The sequence below is a fragment of the Tamandua tetradactyla genome, chromosome 7 (genome assembly GCF_023851605.1).
Source record: "Tamandua tetradactyla isolate mTamTet1 chromosome 7, mTamTet1.pri, whole genome shotgun sequence".
Lineage (NCBI taxonomy): Eukaryota > Metazoa > Chordata > Mammalia > Pilosa > Myrmecophagidae > Tamandua > Tamandua tetradactyla.
The window spans coordinates 69,261,487-69,281,584 of record NC_135333.1 but is presented as its reverse complement, the minus strand read 5'-3'; the positions used below and the strand labels follow the sequence as shown (position 1 = coordinate 69,281,584).

General features: G+C 46.9%; 3 protein-coding genes and 1 non-coding gene across 5 annotated transcripts in view; 3 read left to right on the top strand and 1 right to left on the bottom strand.

Moving 5' to 3' along the window:
* LPCAT3 (lysophosphatidylcholine acyltransferase 3) overlaps positions 1 to 6,835 on the top strand; it is a 58,497-nt gene extending 51,662 nt beyond the window's left edge. Inside the window, exons 4-13 of one of the 2 annotated variants that reach the window (XM_077169915.1) lie at positions 392 to 485; positions 649 to 686; positions 1,125 to 1,303; positions 2,193 to 2,301; positions 4,616 to 4,702; positions 4,793 to 4,959; positions 5,590 to 5,737; positions 5,816 to 5,974; positions 6,076 to 6,204; positions 6,480 to 6,835. In XM_077169915.1, coding sequence (XP_077026030.1) covers positions 392 to 485; positions 649 to 686; positions 1,125 to 1,303; positions 2,193 to 2,301; positions 4,616 to 4,702; positions 4,793 to 4,959; positions 5,590 to 5,737; positions 5,816 to 5,974; positions 6,076 to 6,192 — 1,098 coding nt within the window. In that variant the 3' untranslated portion in view covers positions 6,193 to 6,204; positions 6,480 to 6,835. Of the gene's footprint in view, positions 1 to 391; positions 486 to 648; positions 687 to 1,124; positions 1,304 to 2,192; positions 2,302 to 4,615; positions 4,703 to 4,792; positions 4,960 to 5,589; positions 5,738 to 5,815; positions 5,975 to 6,075; positions 6,205 to 6,429 lie in introns of both variants that reach the window. The other variant, XM_077169914.1, reaches the window with a different exon arrangement.
* On the bottom strand, positions 4,326 to 12,291 carry EMG1 (EMG1 N1-specific pseudouridine methyltransferase). The gene is made up of 7 exons (XM_077169917.1): positions 11,940 to 12,291; positions 8,673 to 8,774; positions 8,419 to 8,560; positions 7,982 to 8,040; positions 7,757 to 7,906; positions 7,121 to 7,360; positions 4,326 to 4,693 (listed from the first exon to the last, which is right to left on the bottom strand). Exons 1-6 carry the CDS (start codon positions 12,105 to 12,107, stop codon positions 7,247 to 7,249), a joined length of 735 nt encoding a protein of 244 aa, XP_077026032.1. The 5' UTR covers positions 12,108 to 12,291; the 3' UTR covers positions 4,326 to 4,693; positions 7,121 to 7,246.
* A 4-nt stretch (positions 12,292 to 12,295) lies between these two features.
* On the top strand, positions 12,296 to 17,298 carry PHB2 (prohibitin 2). The gene is made up of 8 exons (XM_077169916.1): positions 12,296 to 12,633; positions 12,846 to 12,930; positions 13,249 to 13,328; positions 14,265 to 14,449; positions 14,974 to 15,103; positions 15,200 to 15,303; positions 15,718 to 15,795; positions 16,150 to 17,298. Exons 1-8 carry the CDS (start codon positions 12,507 to 12,509, stop codon positions 16,228 to 16,230), a joined length of 870 nt encoding a protein of 289 aa, XP_077026031.1. The 5' UTR covers positions 12,296 to 12,506; the 3' UTR covers positions 16,231 to 17,298.
* On the top strand, positions 15,369 to 15,635 carry LOC143643066 (small nucleolar RNA U89). Its single transcript, XR_013156107.1, has one exon. It is a non-coding gene; the product is annotated as a small nucleolar RNA U89 (small nucleolar RNA).
* Positions 17,299 to 20,098: the final 2,800 nt, after the last annotated feature.

The following is a 20,098-nucleotide window of genomic DNA, read 5'->3' as shown; positions in this document are numbered from 1 at the left end:
GAGACACAATGTATAATCCTCTTGCCCACTTATCAGTAGTATTACTTTGGGTAGGTTGCTTATCACAGGCCCCAACTGTTTCATTTGCTGACTAGAATAGCCCAACTCTCTGTGAGGGGAGTCACTTAAAGGCAAGGCAGTAAACCAATTCAGAATGAGCCACAGAACAAAACATGGAAATTCTGTTCTCGATTTAGCTCTCATTTTGCTGAGAAAACTTGAACAAGGCTCTTGCTCTTTATAGGTCCAGTTACTCCATTTGAGGGAATTTCTTACATCTTTTAACGATGGGCCCAGGAAAAATGGGAAAAAAGAATGCACTGGATAACAGAGCAGGGAGAAAATAAAGAAAAAGTAATGAGGATAAAATCAATGCTGTCCCTTCTCCTAGACCTACCTTCTTGCTGGTTATTATTACACAGCCACTGGCAACTATGATATCAAGTGGACAATGCCACATTGTGTGCTGACTTTGAAGCTGATTGGTAAGTGGTAGGCTGCTGCCCTCCCCTTTGACACCCAGGCTTCTTCCCACTCAGACCAAAACTGACTCGGGGCTCCCTTGACCTCCTGGTTACGCTCAGTCCACAGGCTGCCTCCTCAGGGTGTTCTTTCCCTCTGTTTTACCCGTCCCTTCTCTCTGCTCAGGTTTGGCTGTTGACTACTTTGATGGAGGGAAAGATCAGGTAAGTACCCATTCCTCTGCAGAGAGGTTAAGGATTTAACCAGAGGGAAGGAGAAAGCTGTTGTTACCAAAAGACTGGACCCAGATACCAGGAACAGAATCTTTCCCTCATTCCCCAGCCTGTGTGATCTCCCTGTTTCAGATAGCTCTAAGCAAGGATCAACAAATCTAATTTTCCCAGGATCTAGCTCTTGCACAAAGTCCCAAGATCAATGCCAGCAGGGCTTTTGGGAAAGCAGCAACAGCCAACTGTTGCTAAGCTACCCCACACACATACTCATTTCCATGCAGAACGACTATTTTTTTCTATATCATCCCCCAAAGAGATGGCTATTTGAGGAACCCCATTCAGTGGGGCACAAGGGTGGGGAACACTCAAACTGGCTCTTGGTGGGAAATTCAAGGCTATCCTGAACCATTCATTCTCTTCTCGGCATAGAATTCCTTGTCCTCTGAGCAACAGAAATATGCCATACGGGGTGTCCCTTCCCTGCTGGAAGTTGCTGGTTTCTCCTACTTCTATGGGGCCTTCTTGGTAGGGCCCCAGTTCTCAATGAACCACTACATGAAGCTGGTGCAGGGACAGCTGACTGATATACCAGGGAAGATACCAAACAGGTAATTGCCCCTCTTGGTCAAGACTTCTGTGCAGGGTCTCACCCAGTACAAAGCCACTTAGAAAGTGACATTCCTAAAGGCTAAGCCCCTACTGCATTCTCCAGCATAAGCCTGGCATACAGGCCCTGACCTTTCATAGAGGCCCTCGTCCCTGCTATCTGCTGCCAGAGGCTCCCAGCTCAGCATAGATCACTTTCAGCTGCCCATTCTGATTTTTAGTACAAATGTGAAAATTCACTTTTATGCTGCAGGATTTTGCCTTAACTAGCATGTCCCTGCCTCTGAAGCCCATTTTGTCATTTTTTTTTAATCAGATTTTTAAATATATATCAAAAAATTTTAAAGTTACTAGAAGAGGGCGGTGCAATGGTGGCTCAGTGGCAGAATTCTCGCCTGCCATGCCAGAGACCCAGCCAGGTTCGATTCCTGGTGCCTGCCCATGCCAAAAATTTAAAAAAAAAAAATGTTGCTAGAAGAACCCCTTCACTGATAACCTGTCCAGCCTACATCAATTCAACCAAGGTAAGAAGGAGCAGATTCAATATTGGTTATTATTATGTACTGCCTAATCAACACTGGGCTTTCAGTCCTAGTGTAGACTGAGAACCCTGATGAGACCTTGTAGCCCTGTGGGGTAAACACAAGACTTATCCACACATCTCCCCTACTGCCTGGAGCCTCCTTGTGACTCAGGTTTTGCATTCACCATTCCTCATATCCCAACACATAGAGATGTCTTTCCCTGAGACTGAGTATAGAATTTGGCCAGCAGAGCTACTCATCCCATTCCGGATGGATAACCATACCCTAAACACTCCTTCCCATAATATAAACTTTGAGGGGGAAGGGAATAGTCTGTGCCCTTCGTGATCCCGTTGTTCCTTTCCAGCATCTTGCCTGCTCTCAAGCGCCTAAGTCTGGGCCTTGTCTACCTAGTGGGCTATACTCTGCTCAGTCCCCACATTTCAGAAGACTATCTCCTCACTGATGACTATGAGGTGAGTAGTTACTAAAGCAGCAGCAAGATGGCTGCATCAGAGGTAGAAAACGGAGAGGCATGGGTCCCTGGAGATAGCAAAGACGTGGATAAATACATGTTGGTTTTGCTCTGGTTCTGTGAGAGTAGATGTCAGTGCCAGCCAAGCTGGGGCTTGTTCACCAACCAGGAGTGAATGACCTTTGCAGGTAAAAGGCTGTGCCAGGTATATTTTTGGCATCCCCTGCCTTCCCCAGGAGCAGTTCTTGGCTTGCTCTATTGCATTCAAGTGACTCCTTGGAGCACAGCAGCTTCTGGTCCTCTCTGTCTGTTTTCTTATCTCAACTGATTTATCTGGGGGGCTTCTATGGAAATAGGAAATCAAGGGAGGGGGAAGTACTACCTTTAGTTCCTACCAAGCTGAAAAGCTTACAACAGTTCATATCCACTCTAAGTTTTTCTCCTTAAATTAACATTGAACATTCAATATGTAGAAGTCCCTCAAATGCTGAAGGGATACAGACTGTGCAACAGGACTGGATACAAAAACTCAGAAATGGACAGCACAATACTACCTAACTGTAATACAATTATATTAAAACACTGAATGAAGCTGAATTGGAGAATGATAGAGGGAGGAGGGCAGGGGACATAAATGAAATCAGAAAGAAATATAGATATTAAAGATTAAGATGGTATAATCTAGGAATGCCTAGAGTGTATAATAATAGTGAAATGTACAAGGTACAACTTTAAAAATGTTTTTGCATGAGGAAGAACAAAGGAATGTCATTATAGCAGGGTGCTGAAAATAGATGGTAATTAATATTTTAAAATGTCACCTTATGTGTGAGACTAAAGCAAAAAATGTTTGTTACAAAAATTATATTTTGACTAGTGCATTTCCTAATATAACTTATGTAGATAGTTTGATTGAACGCCATAAGTACTTGGAATCTCAGGTAGGACATGAGATTTTGCTGGTTTGTCCAGAGCGATGCCCCGATGAATCCCAGAGTGATTCGATCAGTAAGTGGAAAAGTATCTGCAAAGCCCCCTTGGGGGAATGGTGAGAACGGGGAGAAATTCAACTTCCCCAAGTTGAATTCTTGATATTCTCACAAGCAGTGTGGACAACCAAAGCTATAGGCTGAGCCCCCAGTCTTGGGGTTTGTTCATATGAAACGTAACCCTGCAAAGGATAGGTCAAGTCTACTTAAAATTTAGGCCTAAGAGTCACCTCCAAGAGAGCCTCTTTTGTTGCTCAGATGTGGCCTCTCTCTCCAGCCAACATGACGAGCAGTCTCACCACCCTCCCCCTCTCTGCGTGGGACATGACTCCCAGGGGTGTGGACCTTCCTGGCAACATGGGACAGAGATCTTGGACTGAGCTGAGACTCAGCATCAAGGGATTGAGAAAACCTTCTCCACCAAAAGGGGGAAGAGTGAAATGAGATAAAGTGTCAATGGCTGAGAGATTCCAAACAGAGTCAAGAGGTTATCCTGGAGGTTATTCTTATGCATCAAGTAGATATCATCTTGTTATTCAGGGTGTAATGGAGAGGCTGGAGGGAACTGCCTGAAAATGTAGAGCTGTGTTCCAGTAGCCATGTTTCTTGAGGATGATTGAATAATGATACAGCTGTCACAATGTGACTGTGTGATTGTGAAAACCTTGTGTCTGATGCTCCTTTTATCTACCTTGTCAACAAAGGAGTAGAACATATGGAATAAAAATAAATAATAGGGGGAACAAATGTTAAAATAAATTTAGTTTGAAATGCTAGTGATCAATGAAAGGGAGGGGTAAGGGTATGGTAGATATAATCTTTTTTGTTTCTTTTTCTTTCCTGTGTTCGTTTTATTTCTTTTTTCTATTGTCTTTTTATTTCTTTTTCTGAATTAATGCAAATGTTTTAAAATATGATGACTATGCAACTAAGTGATGATATTGTGAATTACTGATTATGTATGTTGATATTTTATTTTGTTTCTTAATTTTTTAATTAATAAATAAATTTAAAAAAAAAAGAAGTCCCTCAAATGCTCCAAATGCTCAGTGCTTTGGGAAGGAAGGCATAGAATAGGGGAAAAGTTAAGTACTGTGCTGTCTCTGGGACTTCAAGGAAAAGGAGGTGAATGGACGTTCACTGGGTGCCCCTACTGATTCCTTAGCTTGGGACAAAAGCAGTTAAGCCAAATTCTCAGGTGAACATCTGGCGACAGTATTTTGATAAGTCTGAAGTAGTCAGCCACAAATTTGAAAAGAACATTAAGGGAAACTTGCCTTGCCTTTGTGATATCCCCACTGCACGTGTGTTCTTTCTTCTCTCAAGAACCGCCCTTTCTGGTTCCGCTGCATGTACATGCTGATCTGGGGCAAGTTTGTGCTCTACAAATACGTCACCTGTTGGCTGGTTACAGTAAGTAGAAAATAAATGGTCATATTCAAACAAGCTGTGGGGCAGTGGGAAGGAGAACAAGAACCCTAACTGAGTTGTTCCTACCCTCAGGAAGGAGTATGCATTTTGACAGGACTGGGTTTCAATGACTATAATGAAGAGGGAAAGGCAAGGTGGGATGCCTGTGCTAACATGAAGGTATGGCTCTTTGAGACAACCCCCCGCTTCACTGGCACCATCGCCTCTTTCAACATCAATACCAACGCCTGGGTGGCCCGGTAAGCAACTGGTGGGGAGCTCTGCACCCTAACTCATTCCTTCTGCTGCTTCCCTGGACTTCAGGGCAGGGGTATAGTATAGTATAGAAGGTCACCTCTAACCATCTTTTCCCACTTTGGGGAGAGCCTCAAATCACACATACATACCCACTCACTTTGTCTCCTCTCTCCCACCTCCCTCCAAAAAAACCATTCCTATCACATTTGAAAACCAAAAGCAAGATACATAGTGCCTTGAGTCCTGCATTTTAACCCCAGGTCTGCCACTGGTTTCATGTTCTCCACTGCGTATGTATTTTGCTTGCTAGCCCCACCACTAGAGGTAGACAGCACAAGTAGAGAACTGGTCTCTCCTGTTCACCACTGCAGTCTAGGCATCGGGCACTTAGTAGGCACTACCATTAAGCTCACCCAGTAAACTTTGGATGTTTTGCCTCTGAACTTTAAGCCATCATTTAAATGCCTTTCATCTCAAAAGCTGATCAGAAAGCACTACCTGTCTTACTCCCTGGTGACCACAGGTAGGAGCTGGCTACCATCCCACTCCCCAGGACACTGAGGACCTGGAGGCAGGATGGTGAGCATGCAAGGACTAGTGTGAGGCTCATTCTTCCCTACCCTTTTCTCTAGCTACTGCTTCAAACGACTCAAGTTCCTGGGAAATAAAGTACTATCCCAGGGTCTCTCATTACTTTTCTTGGCCCTCTGGCATGGCCTGCACTCAGGATACCTGGTCTGCTTCCAGATGGAGTTCCTCATCGTTATTGTGGAAAGACAGGTAGGCCTCAAGGGTGGTGCGTGAAAGGGCAGTATGGGCAGGGCCAAGACACCAACAGCCCCTCTCCTTCCTCCCCAGGCTGCCAGCCTAATTCGAGAGAGCCCAACCCTGAGCAGCCTGGCCTCCATCACTATCCTACAACCTTTCTTCTACTTGGTGCAACAGACCATCCATTGGCTCTTCATGGGTTACTCAATGACAGCCTTTTGTCTCTTCACCTCGGACAAATGGCTTAAGGTAGGTGAGGGCCAGCTCACAAGGATGGGAAGGAATCACCAAGACTTTGGCATTAAGGGATGTCCTATGCCCTCTACTCAGTGACCTGTATCTTTTCCCAGGTGTATAAATCCATCTATTTTCTCGGTCATGTCTTCTTCTTGAGCCTACTATTCATAATGCCTTATATTCACAAAGTAATGGTGCCAAGGAAAGAGAAGTTAAAGAAAATGGAATAATCTGTTTCCCTGGTAAGTAAATTTCCCTACAGCTAAGTAGAAACTACCAGTTAAAACAGTAACGGGTCAGAAAAAATATAATACTGAGAATCTGCGGTGAATTTCAAGGTAGCCTGGCTACCAAGGAACACATTATGGATACTGACTAGTCTTACTGAGGCATACAAGAGAAGCTGGAAGGGCTGCAGACCAGGGACTAGAAGGTATAACTCTGACCAGCCTTCCAATCTCTTACAGGTGGCCTTGAGCAGGACTGGTGCAGAAACTATTTGTCTCCCTTTTCACAGGAGTCCATCGCCTAGCACAGAGATTATAGAAGCCAGGGATTTGGAAGACATGACACTCCTAGCTGTGCCTCTGCTGCCAGCCACATCTGTTTGAGGCCAAAGGGGAAACTTTTGTGGGAGGAGCAGAGGGGCCCACGTCTCCCTCAGGGTTCCCCCCATGCACGATGCCTTATCTTCTCCCCTCTAGCCAGGAATCTGTTGTTTTTCTTCAGCCAATTTACTATGATTGTATATGTGCCGCTACCACCACCCCCCCCCCATGGGGGGGAAGGAAGGGGTACAAAGCCCCGCCTGCTCCACTTTTTCTACCTTGGAACTGTAACAGATAAAATCACTTCTGTTTGTTGAGTTTTTCACTGCTAGTATTCCCGGCTGCTTTCTTTCAGACACAGTTCTTTGTACTTCCCATTGCTGAAATAATCAGGGCTCTCTCCTTTAGAGCACAGTAATCTAAGAAATTTGGAGCAAAAGCCTGCCTTCAAAGCCTGGACTAAATTGTGAACACTAGTCTCACATATTTTCCTGAAGTCTAAGAGGAACTAACAGTTTGCACCATTAGACACTGCTAAGCGTAGGAACCTCCAAAGAACAGCCAGGTTTGCAAGAATCATATTTATAAGATAAACAAATAGCAAATTTACAGCCTTGGCTTCCCCAAGTCTCAATGCAGGATGGTCATCTCCCAGAAGCTGGTTCAGAACAGGCTCTGAAGAGTCAAGGGACATAATGCCAATAGTCTCTGTATTCAGAACAAGGTTCTACTACTGTCAAATGACCCCCCATATTTCTTCAAAGGCTGTGGTAAGTTTTGCACAGGTGAGGGCAGCAGAAAGGGGGTAGTTGCTGATGGACACCATCTTCTCTGTATACTCCACATTGACCTAAAAAAAGAACAGTTTTGTCAACCGACTAGCACTCAACAGAAATAGGTAACAGGCTTAGCCCTTCTCCTTAAGAACCAGAAAAATATGGTTGGGCTGATACTTCAGCAGTGCTATTTAAAACCCAAGTTGTACAAAAGATGAAGAAGGCTGTTACCAACGTTCTAGAAGTCCTCAAAGGATATCCCTGGGGCAGGATGTGGAACCCTCCTTTGTCTCTAGCACTTTTCCAACCCTTGGTTCCCCAACATGTAAGGACAAGGATAGTCAAAATGCTAACTGCTCTCTGAATTCTATACTAAGCTTCAAACAAGCTACAAACAAGCACTGCCACTAAAAGGAGGGGCAGGGTAGAACTAGTTCCCTTGGGATCTAAGGACTGAGCCCAGACCTTACCTGGCCATGAGCAAAGGCCCCCACTACAAAAACAACAGGGTCATTGCTTGGCACCAACTCTCGCACATCACTGACATCAGGCATGGAAAAAGAAGTGCCAATTTTCATACATCCAACTGGAAAGTGATCTGACACTGGATTCTTAATTACCTAAAGAAAAAGAAAAGTGAATCCCAGAAACATCCTCAAAAACTTATTTGCAACCTGTAGGTTTCAATACCTCACCTTCAAGAGTTTCTGGGGGCCATCAGCTGCTCGAACACTGAGTTTATGTAAAAGCTGAACTGAAGGGGAAGGAAAAAAAAAGAGAATTCAGAGACAGGTGCAGACCCCACTTCATCTGTCCAGTAATCTAACAGAAAAATCCACAGAGAAAGTAGGCTTAGTGTGTCCTCTGCATCCAGACTGCACTCCAAAACTTTAAGAACAAGCAGTTGTCAAACATATGATGACTAGTACAGCCAATGAGTTCAGACTTTCCCTTTTGCACTCTCCATGCAGGAGAGTAATACCTGCATGCACATGAAAAGGTAAGAGGAGACCTTCTACTGATAACAAGCATGTTGCTTTCCCCCAGCTTAACACTTCCATATTTAATTTTTCCCTTTACCTATTCCTCCCTTCTTCACTACTGCTAAATTTTAAGTCCTAAGGATTCTCACCCATGAGGCCACAAAAGCGGTCAAAGGTTCTGGGAATTCGAGTCTGGGGGTTCACTTCAATCAGCACATTCTTCTGAGTGTGAATGTAAACCTGTAGCAAGCCGGCTCGGTTCAGGGGACTGTCCATCAGCATCAGCAAACTCTGAGGGAGGCAAAAACCACGACTGATGAGTTAAAGCTAGTGAGAAGCGACATGCAGCTGCTTTACCTCATACAAAGGTCCAAGGGGTCATGAGTGCTGTTCCTGAAGTTACCTGGTGGGCTATATCTGGTCTTACTTCCCCAGGGTCCCGTCCATTCTTCAACAGCATAGACTTATGTTTGTCACAGTTGAGTAACTCATATGTCTTCCCTACCTGAAGAACAGTGAAAATGAGGAGAGAGCAACATTAACTTCTATTACTTTGTCCAGTGGTCCCTGAACCAGCTTCATAGTCATCATCTGAGAACTTGTTTGAAAGGCAAATTCTCAGGGCCATACCAGACCTACTAAATCAGAAACCATGGGAGCAAGGCCCAGCAAGTCATTCAGGGATCACTGTGTGGTCGCATTTACGCCCGAGTAAATTATTTTAGAGGAAAAGGGAAGATGGGTATAAATGGTGATTTCACATGATCTAAATTGTATTTAAAAACCTGTGATTACTAGGCAAGGCCAATGAGGGATTCTGGAACCGGGTAGGAGTTAGGTTAGTGAGCAAAGGTAAATGCCTAGGTTTATCACAGGGGGCAATAATGAGTATACTGGGTAAATAGTACCCTCCGTTTGCTTATATAAAACAAACACTTGTTTGTTCTAAGTGAGGAGCTGCAAATCTGAACAGGAGGCAATTTAATGACATCTCTAAAATAAAAGAAGAGGGGTTATTCCCAGTTTTAAGACTGATATAAGCAAAGGTATGGATGGGGTCAAGAAAAACGTGCATAAAAGAAAAGACTGAAAAAGTAGGAACTTTTGTGCTAAAGGGCACTAATCAAATGTGATTACATATGAAAGTGCTTTGTGAACCACAGAATTTGAGAAGCAGAAGGATGGGAAATGAATTTTTTTTTATCATTTCTCAAAATATATCACTCCAGAAAAAAATATATAAAGAAATACCTTACCCCTCACCCCTCCCTCTCATTGACCACTAGTACTTCCCTCTACCCAATTTATTTTAACATTTGTTCCCCCTATTACTTATTTTTAATCCACATTTTTTACTTATCTGTCCATATAGTAGATAAAAGGAGCATCAGACACAAGGTTTTCACAATCACACAGTCACTTTGCAAAAGCTATATCATATAATTTAAAGCCACATTTGCCTATTAAAGAAATAGTATTTTTATGTACAATCACTGACTCAACAAGAACTTAAAGAGCACCTACTATGTGCCATAACTGTACGAGGTAATGGTGATACAAGAAAGAATTTTTTTTTTTAATTTCATTCTCTGCCCTCACAGAGGCTTAAATGGAAGAGGCAAAAGTAAACAATCACATGAATATTTAACTCAAATTGTGATAAGCATTATAAAGGAAAAGAAAACTTAAAGGATAAGAACAGAAGGAACTGATTTATACCAGGGATGAGAGGAGTCACTTCTCTGAGGTAGCAGTTAACCTTAATTGAATAGATAGCATAATAAATATTCAATTAAGTATTGAATGAACAAATAAGTAGATATTAGGCAAAGAGCTGGGTAAGGGGCGCTTCCAGTTAAAGAACAACATGTGCAATGGCCTTAGGTTATAAGAGAACTTAGTGCTTCCAAAGAACTTTTAAAAAACCAATGAGTACGTACTAGGGTAGTTCAGTGGTAGAATTCTCACCTGCCACGTGTGGGAGACCTGGATTCTATTCCTGGCCCATGCACTTCCCCACCCCCATCCCCTAAAAATTCAACAAATAGTGCTGCAATAACGGGATAGTCACATGAAAGAAATGTGACCCCCACCATCCAACATACTCATTTACAAAAAAAGGCCAATGAGACTGAGTATAAGTATACAGGAAAAAATGGAAAGAGCAGACCCAGATGAGGCTGGGAGAAGCAGGAGGTGAAAGAACGAGGAAGGAAAAAGGCAACAGCACAGTCCTGTAAAAATTTCAACTAGCTATGAATTCTTGAAGCAGCACTAATGACAACCTGACCAAAATTCTTTCAGAACATGACCGAGGGATTTTAATTTGCCCATAACCTGTCAACTTCTTAGTAAGGAACCTGGAATAAAAAATATTTAATTCTTAGTATGACCAAGTGCCAGATATTATTTTAAGCTTTACACATAATAACTTCTTTAATCCTCACGGCAACCCTAAGAAGTTAAGTGATTTGCCAAAGGTCACACAACTAGTGAGCCGTAGAGAACTGATCTGAACCCAGTCTAGTCTAGTGGAAATGCGGCATTCTCAAGCCCTGTGTGTGCTGCCACAGAAGGCATGCTTTCCACAATTGTAAATTACACAATTATGAAGGATAACTGACATGACAAGTGTCAAAATCAACATTCAGAGTTAACAGGCCGAAAAGATAGCAAACAATGGAGTGAGTGATGAATATAAGAGCTTATATTGAGGCTGGAAATATCAATTACAAAAGAGAATGAGAGACTTGATAAGTTAATCATTTAAACAGCAGGTTTTCCAGATAGAAAGCTTAATAAAATGCCATAATTGCCAGGGAAGGATAGAAAATATCACACCTTAGATAACTAAAAATATACTACTTTTAAAGCACTTCCATCACATGTGGCTGTAGCTCATAAATAAGGCATTAACCCCATTTTACGAAGAAACAATTTCTTAAGAGCAAACACTTTAAAAAGTGTTAGAAACAAGATTAAAACCCATCTCTGACTTCTAAACCAGTGCTATTTCTTCTGGACCTATTCACTGAAAAAGTTCAACTGCAAAGTCTGCAAGAAAAAAGAGTCAAGGGAATAAGAAATGTACAGTTTTTAAGAGAGGAAATTGCTGGACTTGCTACACTTGGAAAAAGAAACAAATGATTTATATATTCTGGATATTAAACCCTTATGCAATATTTTCTCCCATTCAAAGAAAAAAAACAAATGATACGTGAAATTTTGTTGTAACGGTATTAAAAGATAATCTGGGCCAAGCAGTGTTTCGCCGTAGATATTAATATAGAGGCACTTTTAACAAATTAAAACATTAAGTCCATACAAATAAAAGTATGCAAGAGTTCCACAAGAGTAAAGTAACTACCTTTTTCGTCTGCCCAGCAATTTGTCTTGGGATATGGAACAACGGAATTCCCCTCCCCTAAATGACTTTATATCACAGAACCCCAGTAAAACAACTGGAAGTAAGGAGGTGTGAGCTTTAATGGAATTCTAGGGGGCAAAAAAAAAAAAGACTACTGCCAACCCATTATGTTAGTACAAAGGACAGCAACTAGACCACCCTTTCCCCCAAAAAATGTTTCACCCCACTCTGCTCTCTCCAAGCACGCTGAGCCCCTCACCCTCAACTCTGGGAATCCCATCCTATCGACGTGCCCCAAGCTACCTTGACTGTCTCCAGACTGGCTCCTTCCAGCACCACAATGAGCCTACGGCCTCCGATCTTGCTTCCCAACCCAAGGCGAGGCTTCTTGGGCGCCGCAGCATCCCAGTCTTGTTCTTGCTCCCCACCGCGACGCTGGCGAGCTTGGAAACCACCACTGGGCGCAGCCATCTTGTAACCGGGCGGAAATTACGCTAAATCTATTTCTCAGAACCTCGTGCGGTATCGGACCTCGCCCTAACTGCAAACTTCCTTCCGGCTTCCATTTTGGAAGTGGGCGCTTCGAAATGGCGATTGTTTGCTTTCTAGCGTTACCGAAGCCGCCCAGGGAGGGCAACGTTCCAGGAGAAGGCGGGAACTTCCGTTTGTCCGGAATCCTATGCGCGAAGTTCGGGTCCGCCACTGGGCAAGGGGAGGGTTTAGAAGGGAGTGCACTTCCGGTGCCCTTTCTCCCGCGAGCTCTGCAGTCCACAGACCCTCGTGTGAAGGGTACAGTTTTAAAGTGGGGCGGGGTACAAGTGGGCCGGCACCTCCGTCTACCCGCTGGTGCCGCCGGCTTCGCGAGCCGACATGGCCCAGAACTTGAAGGACTTAGCGGGCCGCCTGCCCGCCGGGCCCCGGGGTATGGGCACAGCACTGAAGCTGCTGCTGGGGGCCGGTGCGGTGGCTTACGGCGTCCGCGAGTCGGTGTTCACTGGTGAGCTTTCTCCGCCCCCTCGCTGAGTCCGACCCGTTCCCTTCCCTAGCTCCCGAAAACTCCTAACCCCTCCCTACCCAGACCTCCTACCCTGTTCCGCTGGGTCTCCGCGCTCACCTAGCCCCCTCACCCTCACCCTCACCCCACCCCACCAGAACCTACCACGTATACTGAACTGCTGTCTGGCTTGATGGCCACCCCTCTCCCCACAGTGGAAGGCGGGCACAGAGCCATCTTTTTTAATCGAATCGGCGGCGTGCAGCAAGACACCATCCTGGCCGAGGGCCTTCACTTCAGGTAAGGGCAGGCAAAGGCCGACTGGCCCTAGCTCTTCACCCCGACGTCGACTTCCAGTGGATATAGTAGGATTTGCAACAGAACTCAGCGCTGCACTTTGCTCACCTCACCCCTGCCCCCAGGACAGCGGGTGCTGCCTAAAACTTCAACAGCACATAAACTGTTGTTCCGCAAAGGGAGAAGAGAATCTCTCCAGGTCCGTGGCCGATAAGGGGAGGAGGTGGTCAAGAGACATGTGGTAAGGGAAGCCAGTCAAAGCTAATGAGACACAGGCGTCTGATACTTGTTCTCTTCTGATCCTTGTTCTCTCCACGCCAGGATCCCCTGGTTCCAGTACCCCATCATCTATGATATTCGGGCCAGACCCCGAAAAATCTCTTCCCCCACAGGCTCCAAAGGTAGGTCTGGGCTCTTGGAAGTCATGTGGCCAACGGGATACCCAAAGTAAACTAGGGAGCCTGGAAAGAGACCCTAAGAGAAATATGGTAGCATCTAGTCTCTCAGGCTTTGGTTTCCATATCTGCAAAAGAGGGATCATAAAAGTTACCTAACCTCCTGGGGTTAAAGCCAATGTAAACACCTACCACAGTGTTTTATGCCTGTCCTTCCCCCTCTCTCCCAGTATACTTCAGTGAGGGCTAGGATTTTGTCTTAATCAGTGCCTAGGTCAAAGCCGTTTTAGTCTTCTAACCACTTGACTTATTAATTATACCCAGTAGAATGCCCTTTTTTCTGGTTTAAGTCTTTTGTCTTTCTTCAGTGCTGAACTTGTTCCAGATTTCAGGCTATACCCAAAAGTTGTGCCTTTGAGAGTCCCCAAACTCTTCCTCATCCTCACCCCTCACTCTCATACTCTCATACACACTGAAACATGTAGCTCACCACTAACCTGTGATGTATTTATTTGTACATTTTTAGCACATGTCATTTATTCATTCTTTAAACCCTGGGCAATGGGGATTAAAGATTCACAAACACACTCCTTGTCCCATGAGGACAAGGAATATAGTCCAGTAAAGGAAATAGAATATTGTGCTACAGCATGATAAAGTCTATGATAGAGGTTACAAAAAGTACAGTGCAAAAATCGGGGTCAGCTTTACCAGTGAAGGGGGTATGGATAAAGAAAACGTCACAGTTGATGAAGATGCATTTGTCCTGAGCCTTGTTAAATTGTTCTTATCAACTCCCCTAGGGGAGTTCCAATCTGTACAGCACTGTAATAGGCAAAGAGGGAACCAAATGGAGGAGAAAATTCTTGGGGCACCGTGTTTGGTTACGGGTCCACATGAGGCCCCATGACCTTGACCAACCACGGCTGACTTCTCTATCAGACCTGCAGATGGTGAATATCTCCCTGCGAGTGCTATCTCGACCCAACGCCCTGGAGCTTCCCAGCATGTACCAGCGTCTTGGGCTAGACTATGAGGAGCGAGTATTGCCATCCATTGTCAATGAAGTGCTCAAGAGTGTGGTGGCCAAGTTCAATGCTTCACAGCTGATCACCCAGCGGGCCCAGGTCTGACTGTCCGTAATGTGTCACAGTTCCCTCCTAAGCCCAGTGCGTTGGGACCAGATGTCAGGGAAGGCAGCTTATTAGAAAAGGGTTGTGAGCCTTGTTTCATTTTCACCTAAAGGCTGTTCTCATGGCTGCTGTGGGAAACAAAGAGAGGTAAGCCTGAAAGTCTAGGGTTGGAAGACTAGGAGATAACACAAAATCTACGTTTTTCCTACACTCCTTTTGGCAAAGAAGCTTATAATTACAGGTTTGTCCAACAGAAAGTTGAGTGACTCTTGGTGTCTTGTAGAGAGCACAGAATTAGGAGTCAGTTCAGTCATAGTATCCCTATGAACCTGTCTCACCTATCTAATGAAACCTGGACCAAGTCCTTTCCAACTTATATCTTCTAGTGAGGAAATAAAAAAGGGTCAGTGAGTTTCCTGACATTTTCAGGAGATATGAAGATGGTCACAGCAACACACATTCCTTTCCTAGTTCTCCAATATTCAAATTCCCCCCTTTCCCCTCATCTGTGCCCCCAGGTGTCCCTCTTGATCCGACGGGAGCTGACAGAGCGGGCCAAAGACTTTAGCCTCATCCTGGATGATGTAGCCATCACAGAGCTGAGCTTTAGCCGAGAGTACACGGCTGCTGTAGAAGCCAAACAAGTGGGTGAGTTACAAGGGCAAAGCAGGAGGAGGGATGGCTCTGTGGCTCCATGTATAGAATTCCTGACACCCAACATCTGACTTCTGGCTCCTACCACAGCCCAGCAGGAGGCCCAGCGGGCCCAGTTCTTGGTAGAAAAGGCAAAGCAGGAACAGCGGCAGAAGATCGTGCAGGCCGAGGGTGAGGCTGAGGCTGCCAAAATGATATCCTACTCAGAGATGTCAACCTAGCCCCTGGAACTCCTGCTTTCCCCATCTGCCCTCACAGGCTGGCTGATGACACTAAGGCGAATGTGACTTCATGCTCTCTGACCTTGGTTCCTTAGGGGTTGGGGGTTAGGGATGGGGTCTGAGATCTTAGTGGGGGTATCTGAGACTTAGCTCCCCACTGTAAGGCCAGATCAATAGCACTATTGGCCTTGACCTCCATTTCTGCTGCTGTCCTCAGTTCCCGGCAGCTGCCTGCAGAGGGGCCTACAGTAGGAACCAAAGTAGGGACAGGCACGAGCTATCTGAACACAACCTTGGATCTGACAGCCTAGAGGTGAGGGGTAGTGAGGATTTGGGCCAGAGATTGAGACCTGACCTTATATGAACCCTTAACTCGGCCCTGCTCACCTTGGAGAAGCATTGAGCAAGAACCCAGGCTACATCAAATTGCGCAAGATCCGGGCAGCCCAGAACATCTCCAAGACGGTGAGTCTGAGTGCTCAGCATATCTCACGGGACTGCTTGGCCATAAAATTGTTTTCAGTTGAAGCACATTGAAGCAAGCAAAATTTGAATCTTGCTTGTTCGAGTTTCTGCTCAAACTGGCTTCTCTGACCCTTCTTTCCGTCAAAAATGATTGCTCTGGGCTCCCTTGCCACTTGTGCTTATGCCTTGTTTAGGGAACTGGCAAGTCGTAATTGAACAGCTCACTGCCCTGGATCCTTGAATGAGGGCAGAAACCATGCCTACTCCTATGAGGAATGATTATTGAATATCGAGGGTAGGAATCAAAGTCCTCTTTGCTTAATGCAAGCATCTGACTCTCTGTCTCCCCTATAGATCGCCACATCACAGAACCGTATCTATCTCACTGCCGACAACCTTGTGCTGAACCTACAGGATGAAAGTTTCACCCGGTGAGAGACATGACCCACAATGGGGTGCCACAGAGAAGTTGGGATTTGAATCTGGTCACTTGGATTCTAGAGCCTGCTCTGCTATCAGCTGCTTGTGTAACCCTCAAAAGACACTACTTACGAATCAAAATTTTTTCAGAAAAGGGGTAGTTGACAATTTCTGCCTTGCATCTCATGAGATTGATTTGTATCAAAAAACGCCGTAATTGTAAAGGTTTGTCCAATTGAAAAATAGCTCTCACTTGGGAGCTCTCACCTTGCTGCTCTGGAATATGGAAGGATGTTAAGAAAGGAAAGATGAGTAGCAGAAAGAACCATCTCTTTCATGAGCCTGAGATTTCTGGTTTCCAACATTTTGTCTTTTTTTCTCAAGTGGTCAGGAAGGTTTAGAGCTGGGTGAGGGTAGAGGAGGGAGGGGCCTGAAGCTGTCAAATCACATGTGCATTTCTCTTCTCTTTCTGTGTTTCCTCTTTATCTGGTGATCTGGACTCCACAGGGGAAGGTAAGTTGGTGTATCCATGTTTCTGTGGGGCCTACGCCCCATCTTTTCCAGGTCCCTGCCTCCCTCTTCCCCATCCCACTAGCCATTTCTCACCCTCTCCACACCCCCGTCCCCACATACACACCCTCAGTCGGGGGGGGGGGGGGGGGGCAGTTAAAGGAGTGGCCTGGGATTCTCTGTCTCTCACATGTAAGTCCCCTAATAAGACTATAAATCTGGCCCTTTGTTTCCACAGTGACAGCCTCATCAAGGGTAAGAAATGAGCCTGGTGACCAAGAATTCTACCCCAAGAGAGGACATGGATCTGCTTCTACCCTGGTTTTCAAGGAGCTAGTTAGGAGTCTCGTGCCCCATCTCCAGTATCATGTGATGGCCCCCTATGCACTAGTCCTCCCACCCCTCTTGGATTAACCAAGACTGACCCTTTATGAGGGGAGTGGCTTTCCTCCTCCCTGTGTGGCCAGGGGTGTTGGGGACAGTGTGTGGTTTTTCCATCATTTCCTACAGTGTTGGGAGGAGATAACCGTCATCCCAGGAATTCTCAATAAATTTTTATTACTAAAGCCTAAATCAAGATCTCACGTGTCTGAGCTGCTACCCACACATGTGCACACGTTTCTGGGTGTTTCTTCGTACCTGCCAGCAGAGGGCGCAACAAATCTTGCCAAGGCAGTTAGGGAAGACCAAGCCTGGGCCCTGCTGCTCTGCCCTCCCAGTCCAGCGGAGTGGGAACTGCGGACCTCGGGCCCTGAGGCCCAGCTGCACTCCACCCACCTCTCATTTCTATCACTTCACCCTGTTTACATATCAACATCTCTTTTTTTTGAGGTTGGAGCAGCTGTGGCTTTGCTGAGCCAGACCAAAAAAATTGATGATCCCAATGAGAGCTGCTTCCTTGGTAACAGTTCCTGTAGCTATGGGAGAGACTTAAGTGTTCAAAGCCCAGTGGATCATATTGCCTGCTGGGCTACCTGTGCTTCCAGTTTCTTAGTCACCTGTCAGGAGCTCTGTGTGTAACAGGCCTCTACCTGTGGAGGTGGGCTTGTCACTCCCACAGAACAGGTATCGGTGTTTCGTCTTTAGATGAGCATCTCCATATCCTCCTCGAGGCACCCCACAACGAACCTCAAGCACCAGAAAAAAATGAAGTCCCCACTTTTATCTTCAGTTCCCATTTCCCTCATCCTTATGAAGAGACAAGGAATATTTGGAACTATAAAACAAAAATATGTAGAGAGAAAATGCACAGTTGGGGAGGGTTGGAGGGGCTAGGTTAGTCTTCAGCCTCTTAGGGTTTGAAGAAAGTAGATTAATTAACTTTCCCCTACTCTGGCAGCTCCCACTCCCAGCAGCTGAGCTGGAAGCCCTAAAATGAAAGCAACAATTAGACAAAAGACACGTCAAGTGAGCCGGTTTGATCTCTCACCAGTCCCTATTCACACTTTATTTCTTTCACATTCCCAAGGCAGAAAGAGATGGAGGTGCCTAGGGGACAGTATCATTTCCAAATAATGCTATGGCTCTAGAGGCAGCCATTTTGTTTCCTCCCATTGTTCCCTCTTTCCTAGTGATTCACCCCCATCCGGAGGGGTAAAGGTCAGAGGTTGTTGGTCAGGAGGCCTCCACGGGTCTTCAGGGTGCCCTGAAGGTCATTGTCGAGGGAGCCAGCCCGGGGGCCATCTTTACCAGACAGTGTTAGGAGCTTCACTATTAGACCATCCAACACTGTACTGGAAGATGGACCCAGAGTCGGCCAACGTGGAAATCCGGGCTAGAACTGACCAGTCGCCATAGGGACCCTGGCCGCAGGCTAGGTGAGGCCTCGAGAGAGTGCACAAGCCAACTGCAAGCTCCAGGTCCGCTGGGGGTTCTGGATCCACCAGATGACAAATCAAACTCCACTGGGGGAAGGCCTTGGGCCATTGTGTTCCTCCAGCGGGCAGCTGGCCAATGGTGCTACCTCTTCTGCAGCACCCTCTGCTCAAGATAAAGAGGCCTCCAGGTTTTGTGGGGAGGGGAGGAGAAGACAGCGCAGCCGGCTGGGGGCCTGAAGGCCTGAGGCGATGGGTGCCGTTGACATGGGGCAAGGGCCTCCATCATTACCCGGCAGTATTAGAGACTCCCAACCAGCACCCAAACACTGCTGGGTAAGACGGGGTCCCCCACCCAGCCTGCCCACCTCCAGGCCAGGAAGCCCCAGGCCCAGAGTCCCTGCGGAGAGGCTGCAGAAGCCTAGCTCCCCTCCCCCATCAAGCGCGTCCCTGGGGACACTTCCGGGTGAGCCCTGCTGCCCGCCCCACCCTGGGGAGCTGATCGGCTGAGGTCCAGAAGGGACTTCAGCAGCCCCCACACATCAGCTCTCTGCCTTGGAGCCCCTTACCCCGCCACCCCTACTGCGATCTATCCCTGCCCCCAACACACACTGATTCACCCGCCCCATCCTGCCTTTGCAGACCGTAGCACAGCCCCTGGACCCTTCTCCCGGTGGCTTTTACCTGTCACTGGCCCACCTGCACCCCAGAGGGTGGGTGCTGAGGAGAGAAAGGGGAGTCAAGGCCCAGGATTCTACGGCCTAGAAGCCGCCCTGGCCTCCGCTCTTCCTCCTTCCTTCTCTGCCTGCCAGGCAGCCCTGGGTTCCTCACCTGGGCTCCGCCCGCTGCCCTGCCTGCCGCCCTACGCACAGGTGTGTCCTCCTGCCATAGGCTGCCCCCCCCACCGCCACCGCCTTAACCCCTTCCCTCCCAGCACCAGCCACAGGCACCTCTCTGAGGCCTGACTTACCCCACTAGGCCTCCCGCCCTTCCCCGTGGACTCTTCTCGCCTACTGGCCTCCTCGGCCCCCACCCAGGGTGTAAGGGGCAATCTTTGGGGCCCCCTACCTGTCTCCCCAGCCTTTCCCCACAACTGCTCCTGCCCCAAGAGGCAGCCCGGTCCCTGAGGACTCAGACCTCCACCCACAGCCAGAACTACAATCTGAGGTCAGCTCAGACCCCTGTCCCCGCCCCACGCCCCACGTCTGAGCATCGCCTGAGGGAAGGCAGCGGAGACGGTGGGGGGGAACGAAGGCACCTCCAGGCCTGTGGAGGGCAGGCAGGTCCCCAGGAAAGCGCGTCTTCCTCCTCTACCGTGTGGGGGTGCTTGCCCCTGCTGGGATCTGTGGTCTCCCCTTCCCAGAACCACGACCAGGCCTGACCTGACCGGGAGCATCAGCACTGACCCTTCCAAATCACCTTCACGCTTTCAGTGCCTCTCCTCCAGCCCCTCCAGCCAGGGGGAGGGATGACCCAGCTCTGTTTTCTGTAGGGACCCAGGTTCCCTAACCCACCTGGCCTCTCTCCCTCCCTCTGGGGAGTCCAAGTCCCAGCCCAGG